At 45.0% G+C, this 10,348-nt stretch overlaps 1 protein-coding gene across 1 annotated transcript; it reads right to left on the bottom strand.

Annotated features, from left to right (window-relative positions):
- Window positions 1–6,281: 6,281 nt before the first annotated feature.
- Window positions 6,282–9,191, bottom strand: LOC146712863 (protein NYNRIN-like). Its single transcript, XM_085444908.1, has one exon. It carries the CDS (start codon window positions 9,112–9,114, stop codon window positions 7,723–7,725), a length of 1,392 nt encoding a protein of 463 aa, XP_085301034.1. The 5' UTR covers window positions 9,115–9,191; the 3' UTR covers window positions 6,282–7,722.
- Window positions 9,192–10,348: the final 1,157 nt, after the last annotated feature.

Genomic DNA, 10,348 nt, shown 5'->3' with positions numbered 1-10,348 from the left:
TAATAGACTTCAGGTTTTGGCTGGTGTATCTGGCTCTGTGTTTTAATGGCTTTTGCTTATTTCATAGGACTCTGTTAATAGAAACAAGTTCACCTCTAACATTGCCTCCCTGACCTGCAGGGTTCAAGAGGGTTTAGTTTGGGTCCATTGTTATTTTCTTTTTACATGCTTCCTGTGTTGCTAGCGATCACGTAGCACATCATTATATACCAGCTAGCCCAACTTCAGTAACCTTACAAACGTCACTGCTGTTTAGTTGTCTGTCTTCATTTATGTTGGAGGTGATAGCAGAGCTGTATGTTTGAATTCTTTCAGAAATCTCTCAGTCAGAACATGCTATTTCATGCTTAGGTAACTAGTATTAGATTATAATATTATTTTATGCCATGTTATACCCCTAATTAAAGATTGTGAATTATTATGTAGTTTTAGTTTGCATTATTCTCCTGAATTAGAAGAAGCTGATAACTATTGCATTTGTTAAACTGATTTGCATTACATTAGACTGCTGATTTATTGTGGATGAATGATATTGTTTTATGATGCATTATACTGCTGAGTTATAAGAAATACTGTTTGCAGAAAGTTATTGTCTTATTTGTCTGATTAGAAGAGAACAGAATATACTGGAGTTTTCTGCCCCATCACAGCAGGAGCAGATAAACAGGGAGCCAAGGTCGTAGCTTAGGCGCTGTGTGAGAGAAAGCATGTGAATGTTTAGGCTTTTTATGATAAGGTGGAGGCACCAGAGGCTATAAAAGTTTGAGCAATACTCCACCATTTTGAGATCTGAGGCTGTCTGCATCAGTGTCCATCTCCCACGTGTGTGATCATTAAAATCATCGTTTGACTCAACCCGGCCGGACCAGTGTTGTTATTGTGGTTTTTTCTCTTGTCTCCATCCCCAATATTTTGAACCTTAACATTTTGGGGGCTCGTCCTGTGGTATTAGGGTGGAATTTAAAAGTTTGGATGGTCTGAGGTTGTTGAACGGACAGGCACAAGCCAGTGGTCTGATGTGAGTGGGCATAAGCCGGCTTATCTAAAGGTAAGGCACTACCTGTTGAATTATTTCCAAAGTGTGCCAAATTGGATATGACTAAATTAAAGTCTACTCACTGAAATTACTGGTAGATGTCTGTTTTGATTTTGATGAGGATCCATGTGTGTTATGCAGTTAAAGTCGGTTAAGAGTATTAAATGAAGTTGAAAAAGTATGAAAGAAATGCTGGGTTAGAGTCCCAAGGAATTGAGTTAAAGGCTCAAGTAGTTTGGTAGGGAATTGGCAAGGTATATTTTAGAAATCAGGCCATAGGCTGTTCTGGAGGAAACAGATACTGGTTAATCGATTACAGAAAAGTTATCTTTCTTCGGTTGGACCCGTTATGGTAAAATTTGTCAAAATTGTGTAGGCGAAAATTATTATAGGACGGCACTGGAAGATGCTAAGAAGCGCATAGCCCGGAGGTTACGCTCCCTCCTGGCCGTGGACGCGCGGTCTTGACCTGTCGGCGAACAGGGTTAGTTCAGTTTGGCTTATCTGTGGGGTACAGGGCATCCTGAAATAAGCTAGGAGTTAGAGTCTCCTCATCGTTGAAAACGGTGTGATGTGCTTTTTTGGACACAGTTAAATTGAGTTAGGGATTTTAGAAATCAGGCCATAGGTTGTTCTGGAGGAAACAGATACTGGTTAATTGATTACAAAAAAGTGAGACTTTCTTCGGTAAGACCCGTTATTTTAAATTTGTCGAAATTTGTTAGGTGCTGAATCTGTCAGGCCTGTCAGTGATTGTAAATATAAGACGTCTTTGTAATATAAAATAAGAGAGTTTTGTCTGAGCTTTGTGTGACCCTGTGTGTGATGACAGCGCGCTGCAGCGCTGCGAGCTATTTTTAGACTGTGTGTGAACATGCAAATGAGCTGTGACGCGCACAGAGGACTTTGCTTCCTGTTTAGCGTGTTTTTGAGTTTTATAATTATGATTTGCAAATAATGATACATGCCTGTAATTAAAACTCTGATTTTGCTGATTATAATATTACAAATAAGGTTTTGAATGACTAGGGTGTGAATGATGTTGGGTTTTAAAACTGAAACTCAGAGAGGAGTGTGTTGGGAGACTGGCATGTAGTCTGCAGTGCAAAGGTGGGCGTCTTGCCTGCTGGTCTATTTAACAGTGATGAAAATGATATTAAATAAATCTCTCAGTGTGTTGATACAGGTGGCTACGGGCCTGGACCAACTGCCCCCACAAGCACGGCGGCCGAAGCAAATTATAGTAATGGAAACCACACTCAGCAAGAATCAGCAGCTGTGGAAAAGACAGCAGCTAGTAGAGAATTAAAGGAGAAATTAAGAGAAGTTTTAACACATAAAATTGGGGCCAACAGACTTGTGGAGGTTGGGAAGGCGTCCGGAGCATCACAACAAAAAGGTGAAACAAAACACACAAGCAGAGAAATGTGAGAGAGAGGCACATGTTAGAGAAATGCCTCGTTTGAGAAAAAACGTTAAATTAGCCCATCTACAAACACACATACACGCAATGAAGAAACAGCTTACACCCATGAACACGTGAAGATTTTCCAGCAAGTTTAAAGCAGTGAAACTTAACATACATCCGCCGTTAAATAATAAAGTTTATCCACTACTAACAAATAAACTCTCTGGGTTGCAGGACAACAACTTAACTTCAAAAAAAAAAAAAAAAAGACACGACAAATTTAGTGGTTAGAAAAGTCAAATTGTGACATGTTTTCTGCTGATTGATTAATACAAGTGATTACCAGATGAAAGAAAATTCCAATTTTTGTGCTTTTAAACACGATCTTAAGAATTTTAACATGTACCTGTGATGTCCTGTCAGCTTGGTGGGTCATGAGTGGATTATATGGTGAGAAAAAACAAAAAAAGGGGGAGAGAAGGCTGACACAGGGCCTGGTCCCGTTGTTTCTCCCCTCTCTGAATAATGCAGCCAAAATAACATCATTTTCTTTTCTTTTTTTTTTCTTTTTTTTTTTTTCTTCCAATAACATCATTTTCCTGTTCGTTCGTTTTTGTTTTGTGTTTGTTTTGTTTTTTCTCTTTATGCTTGATTACAGGCTGCTTTGTCGGCCCGGGAAGCCAAGTTGACCCTGGACTCCTGCTCTCCCCCCTACCATCGTTGCTCTCTTTTTTACCATCTGTGATGTGACCCTGACCAAAATGCTACAGCAGCTGGACCCACAACAACAACCTGAAAATGTCAACAGTGCTGCAGGAAAACGATCTCATGCAGCAGAGACGGAGAGAGTTAAATCCAAGGCCCGTTTCACTACACGGGGAGATTTCCGTCAGCGTCTCTTCTTTTTGAGAAGACTGAGAAAGGCCCGGCTCCCACCACCGATTCTGACCACCTTCCATAGAGGAACTATCGAGAGCATACTGAGCAGCTGTATCACTGTCTGGTTCGGGAACAGCACCATGCCGGACAGACGAGCTCTACAGAGGGTTGTGCGATCAGCTGAGTGCACCATCCGCTCCGAGCACCCTGACCTGCACTCAATCTACAGCAGGCGGTGCTGGACCGAGACCAGGAAGATCGTGAAGGACCTCAGCCATCCCAACAACAGACTGTTCTCTCTGTTGCTGTGTACGTGACAAATACACATCTGGATTTGGAAAACGAGGCATTCGCAAAGCCACCAGCATTGTGCCTGATCGGACACACCCCTCTCACACACTCTTCACACTCTTGCTATATGGAAAAAGACAGCTTCAGCTGACAGAGCTGTGACGAGACGCCCATTAAGCCCAGATGAAAAGTGAGGCCGAGCAAAACAATGCTGACCGTAACCACTCTGCATTAAAACTGTGCAGGACAGTGACGGACCAACAATGACCATCGGACAGCAAAAAGGGCGTGCCAGAGACAGGAGGAGTAACTGAGGTCAGGAGGCACCTCAGAATGAACAAAAGCACCAGGAGAAAATAAGCTGAAGGCACAGGTGTCGGGGCTCGGCCAGGAGCTGACCTCTGAGAAGAGCGGAACAGCAAAGCCGCAAAAGGCCGTGGAGCAAAGCAAGGAAAACATCGATGGACTTCAATCTGAAGTGGACGGAAAAGATTGTGAGGTTTCTGCCCCTCAGTGAGAGCTCAAGGCATCAGAGCAGAAACTGAGCATGGCTCAGGAGGAGCTGGCTGATTATCGAACCCATCAGGCTTGGAGTCCCAGACACACGACTTGAAATCAGGCTCAGGACCTCAGCAAGGAGATGAGAATAAAGCAGAACGAGCAGCAGTGACAGCAGCTGAACTTTGACCTGAACAAAATCTTGACTTGGCTGGGAGAAACAGAGGAAGAGCTGGAGCAGCAGCGTAGACTGGAGCTTGACACTGACATCCAGACGATTGAGCTGCGTATCAAAACCCTGAAGGAGCTACAGAAGCGAAAGGGTCAAGTTAAGGAGGAGGACAGGACCCCAGGGCACGCTTCAGGCCGTGGTTTACCCAGAACACCAGAACAGGAAAGTGATGAACACAAACACCCAAACAAACACACTGTTATGGTTCAAAAATATTGGAGATGGACACCAGAGGAAAAACCCACAATAACAACACTGGTCCGGTCGGGTTGAGTCAAACGATGATTTAATGATCACACACGTGGGAGATGGACACTGTATGCAGACAGTCTCAGATCTCATCTCAAAAAACACATTTCCATAGTTTTATGAAATCAGGGTATTAGAACGCCCCCTCATGCGTAGTGACAGGTGTAATACAATCAATGTTGACAATTTTATTTAACACAAAGAATAACATTGTCTCCTTCCCGAGGGCAGACGCTAACTGCCCCCCTTCTCCTGGAACCGTCTGTACCCTGCTGAGACACAACATGGCAACTACAAGGACTCTTTCATTTATTAAGACCATCAGTGTGTATTGCTCTAAATCAAGTATATAATATTAAATGAATATTGCTGGATCAGCTACTTCTACTTAAAACATATTAAAACATGACTAAGCACAAAATCACCAAGAATGACATCTTATAAGTGCTGTGTAAGCGCGTGCGGCCTTCCAAGCTCAAAGCCTTTGCCCTCCATAGATCAGCCAGACTCGCGCTGGCTGTAGCTTTTAACCTTTAATTACCTTGAGCACAACTCTAGAATGAGCAACAAACTGCAATGTGTATGGAATGATCATGGTTACATCTGCAATGGAAAATCATGTTATTATTCTGATACCTGTAAGAAAGATCAAATTAAAGTTATCACCATCACTGTAATGCAAAGAATAATATAAGATCAAAAACTTCAATTTATGCTTAATGCAAAGCTGGTTATATACTTCTAATGAACTAATAATAACATATTAAAATATTAAATGATAATGAGAAAAACATCCCCTCGTTATCCTACAATTCCCTCTGTTGACCTCTGGAGAATCCAGAGGTCACAAACAGTTGTGTCCCTCCTTGGCCTACACATTCAGTTCCACATGCATCATTGGCATCATGGACATTGGAGTAATGACTCCAGGGTCCACTGCCTTCACAGACATACTTTTGAACATTCTTCTGGCACAAGGGATGAGACAACAACAAATAACCATAATACCCACCACAATAGACAAAGAAAACATGACCGAAGCGATGACCCCCTTCCACCGTCCGAACACTGAGGTCAGCCAGCCTTCTAACGGATTACCAACACCGGAGTGATCATGCATAGTTTCAGAAAGGCTCTTTAGGCCCTCCAGAGCCTTGGTTACAGACCCATCTGGAGCAGTATTGTTTGGAATAAAGGTGCAACACTGGTCAGCAAACATAGCACACACGCCCCCCTTTTCCGCTAACAACATGTCAAGGGCCATTCTATTCTGCACTCCCATTAACGAGGTCGGACCCACCTGCTCCGCTAGCCCCTCCAATCCGTCTCTGGTCAGGTTAGAGAGCCTCAGTACATTGTAATGAACATAATTAATCCTATCTACATTCTTGTTTGGAGTCACTGGAAAGAAAGCAGAAATTATTGGAATATTTTCAAACCCGGCTGCTATTTGGTCAACAAGTTTAAATTCATTTGGAACCCCCCTGGGCACTCCAATGGAGTCGATCCAGGTGGGGGAATTCATTCTAGGGTCATAAACATTTGTGTCTTGTATTCCTCTCTTTCTCAAAATGTGTCTCTTGTGCTTGGCTGCCAAAGTGCGCGTATTGTGTGAGGGAATTGATTTTACCTTATTTCCGATTAGCATAAGTGGCGCTCCTAGTCTCACCATCGCGCACGTCCCCACGCTCCCAAGCGGAACACGTACCAGTAGAGTCCTGTGCCCGCAATAGTAATACAGCCCGCTCCTAGCCCAAGTCCCAATTAGGGTGGCTGCATCACTCACATTGTTGGTGGTCCTCCCAATCTGGGTGACCGAACACCAACTGGGGTCAATTTCCCCCAACCGATATTTAACTTTATCTGTGGTAAACTTAAAGCACGTATAATTATCTTTCCGGGGCATAAACGGCCCTACTTGCGTGAGCTTGCCAATAGGGGGAAATAGACTGGACAACACAGTGCAGTTCCCCGTATTCACAGCTCCTCTAGTTATTTGCAACATACAATTATAGCCCCACTGATCCTCTGGATGCAGAGGTGCAGGCTCTATAAATAAACGCGGCCTTGCTGAAGCGCAGGCTACACAATTAGCCACTTTTTGTTCTCTAGCATTTTGGGCTATCCAGTCCAGCCAGATGTTACTGTCACTGAACCCGGTAGCGCGTTCAATCAAATCCTGAGGTTTCAGGGTGGTGTAGTCCACCGACACTACTCGCCTCTCCCTTGGTTCGTGCTCCTCTGGTATAGCTTCCGATGACCCGCTCCCCTCCTGCCCTGTAAAAGATGCAACAGAGCTGGTGGGAGTAGAAATCACACGAGTTGTTATGTCTTCTCTACCTGACGGTACGCGATTAGTTTTTTCTAGGAAATTAACTTTAATTAACCCTTTTGGATCAACCCCCGCTATTTCCACCCCCAAAATTAAATACATAGATTGTTTGCGATGCCAATTCCCCAATGATAAAGTTAACGCGTTTCCAGAGGGGCTAAAATCCCTCTGTAGTTTAAGCCCGTTTTCTGATCCTGATTCTAACGGTTCCCAATTTTGCCCAGTGTAACCCCTTACCTGGTCCCAGTTACGGCACCAGCTGTCATAAGGACGATTTCCCCTCTCGCAGTGCGTACTCACTGAATAATCCCAACAGACCCACACATTGTATCCCCTCCAAGCACTGCCGACGTCCCTGCAATTAACAACATCACACAGATCAAACGTAAAGGAAGTTGTGGAGCCAATAACATAATCTAATTCTAAACCACCATATGTGCTGAGACACTCATCCTTTTTACCAGAGACCTCGCGCTTCACTCTTGCCCGCAACCTTAAATCACTATGGACCACGTGTGATGTACTTGGTGTATGAAACAACGCCGGACTGGCATGGCCTCCGTGCTCAGACTGGTTTCCAGGGTCGGTCTGCAACAAACAAATCAAAAAACAAATAGCCATGATTAGCAACATAGTTAACATCAAACTCATAATAATTTTAAACATTGTGATGGCTTTTGAGACTCTTCTTTCATCACCAGTGTTTAATTGTTGTGATGGCATGGTGGTATGTGAATGTTATGGTGTAGTAAAAAGTTCAAAGCCCTTTATCAGAGCCTCTCTCTTGTTTTAGGTGTTCAGTGTGGTACCGCTCCTTTTCGTTGGCGCGGCGATCTCCTCCTTGGCTGCTCTTCTTTCTTCGACCTTCCGGGTAGACTACCGGTCGGTCCGTTGCACAGGCGTGAGGGATTATTGTGCCGCTCAATTTCACCTGCGTCGAGTTGAGATTGATCCTTCCTCACTAAGCCCTCGTGCGCAGCTGCGCACTGCGTCCAGTGATACCAGGTGTCGCCTTTCCCCTTCAGTTGGACCGCTGTCGCCGTCCGAGCCGATACCTCATATGGACCAGTCCAGCGGGGCTCCTTCCACTTTCGTTTGATGACTCTCAGCCACACTGTTTTCGCGTCCGGGACCTCTCCTTCTCCTGTGGGCCCCTTACAAGCCGCCTGTTTCGTGAAACTGGACACTAGCGCCTTTAGCTCGTTCCAGTAGTCTGCGTGGGACCGGTTCCCCTTTTTGTCCCGTTCACCCGAGCCCACCGTCCAAGGTGCCGGAAACTGTCTCCCGGTTTGCAGCTCGTATGGTGTAAAACCTGTGGATTGATTAACAGAACATCTTATGGTCATCAACGCAACCGGCAGGGCTGCGACCCAATTTAGCCCTGTTTGCGCGCAGATTTTTGCCAATTTGTTTTTCAAATTTAGATTCATTCTTTCTACTTTCCCCTGAGACTGAGGATGATAGACCGTTCCAAATTTATGCTGGACGCCCAACATTTTTTCTACTTTTTCCAAATCTTGATTTTTAAAATGGGTTCCATTATCTGATCTAATTCTTTTCGGGAACCCATGACGGGGAATGTAATAATTGATTAAACACTTAATGACAGTCTTAGCATCCTCCTTTTTTGTAGCCCAGGCCTCTGGCCAGCCGGTCAAAGCGTCAACACACACTAGCAAATATCTTACACCGCCCGGCCCGGAATCAATCATATCAGTGAAATCAATAACAATCTCCTCTCCCGGCCTCTCAGGGGGCCGAAACTTACCCACTTCCGGTTTTACTGCTGGCTTAGGATTGTGTGCCCCACAGATTAAGCACATCCTGGCCTTCTCCCTTATCATTCCTCGCAGCTCAGGATGCCACCAATGACACAAATTTCTTTCCATCTGGGCTCTCCCCACGTGGGCAAGTCCGTGGGCTTCATCCACCTTCTGTTCTGCCATTTTGGCTGTCAGCACGGGGCGCCCGTCTGGCCCCCTCCACAAATGTCCATCCTGCCAGGCTCCTTTGTTTTTCCACACCCCCTTTTCCTCTGGGGATGCCTCCTCCTGGGCCCGTTTAACTTCCTCAATCAGGTCAACAGGTATCTCTTCTTCTGATGTTACCTGTATCATTTGTCTCTGTCCTTTGTAGCCTGCGGCCTCCTTTGCGGCTTCGTCTGCTCTCTGGTTTCCTTTTTCCACCATACTGGTTCCTTGGGAGTGAGCTTTGCATTTTATAATGCTCACCTCCTCTGGGTCAGCCAAGGCCTTTTCCAGTTCCTCCATTTCATGTATGTGGGAGATAGGTGCATTGGTTGCTGTTCTGAATCCTGCTCTTTTCCACTGAGGCAGCTCCACATGCGCTGCTCCAAACGCATATGCCGAATCGGTGTAGATGTTCACTCTCCTGTTCTTGGCTAGTCTCAAAGCTCGAGCTAAGGCTATCACTTCAGCTCTCTGGGCCGACTGCTTTCCCTCAATCCTTCCTGACTCTCTGACCTGATAATCTCCTTCTACTCTGCAGACCACCGCATACCCTGCTTTCAGTCCTCCTTCGTCTCGGTGGCAACATCCATCGGTGAACCAATCCTCAGCTCCCGGTATGGGTTCGGCCTTCAGGTCCTCTCTAATCTTTTCCTCGATCTGTGCTCTTTTGGCGCAGTCATGTGGTTCCCCTACACCCATTAAATCTGCCATGTTAATTCCTTCATGTGTGAATGTCAAATTTGGGGCCTCTAAGACTTTGCTCAGTCTCTGTTGTGCCCGTGGTGACATACAAAATGCTTGTGAATTTACGTATGCCACTATGCTATGTGTAGTGAGTATTTTTAGTGGGTGTTCTCTCACTACATGTGCTGTTTTTTGGATAATTCTAGCGACCCCTGCTGCATGTTGTGTGCATGTAGGATGCTTTGCTTCTGTTGGATGTAGTTTTACACTAACATACATGAGCACTTCTCTACCCCCCCCTTTTTTCTGAAACAACACTCCATTTATAATTGAGTTTGTCTCAGAAACATCTAAATAGAATGGCTCATCATAATTGGGTGTGGCTAAATCTGAGGCCCTTGACAAATCCTGTTTTACCCTAATAAATGCGGCTTCAGCTTCAGGCGTCCAAGGCAACTCAGCCTTAAAGTTTCGAACACCAACTTGCTTCATTAGGCCCCTTAAAGGGGCAGTTTTGCCTGCATAATCCGGAATGAACTGCCTGCTGTAACCTGTTAAACCAAGAAAAGAAAGCATTTCTCTGACAGTTCGCGGTTTTGGGTGTGTCAAAATTTGGTCTCTGTGTGTGTTCATCAAACCCACTGATTTGTGTGCGATTACCCGGCCCAAAAAGGTCACTTCAGGGCGAACTAACTGCAGCTTGTCTTTACTTACTTTAAAGCCACATTCCGCCAACCTATTCAACACAACGAACGATGCCGCTGAACAA

This window comes from Copadichromis virginalis, linkage group LG3 (assembly GCF_057382275.1).
Source record: "Copadichromis virginalis isolate Kocher_CV1m ecotype Utaka linkage group LG3, C_Virginalis_male_GT1.1, whole genome shotgun sequence".
Lineage (NCBI taxonomy): Eukaryota > Metazoa > Chordata > Actinopteri > Cichliformes > Cichlidae > Copadichromis > Copadichromis virginalis.
Note: the sequence above shows the minus strand (reverse complement) of the source record. Positions and strands in the feature narration are given on the sequence as shown.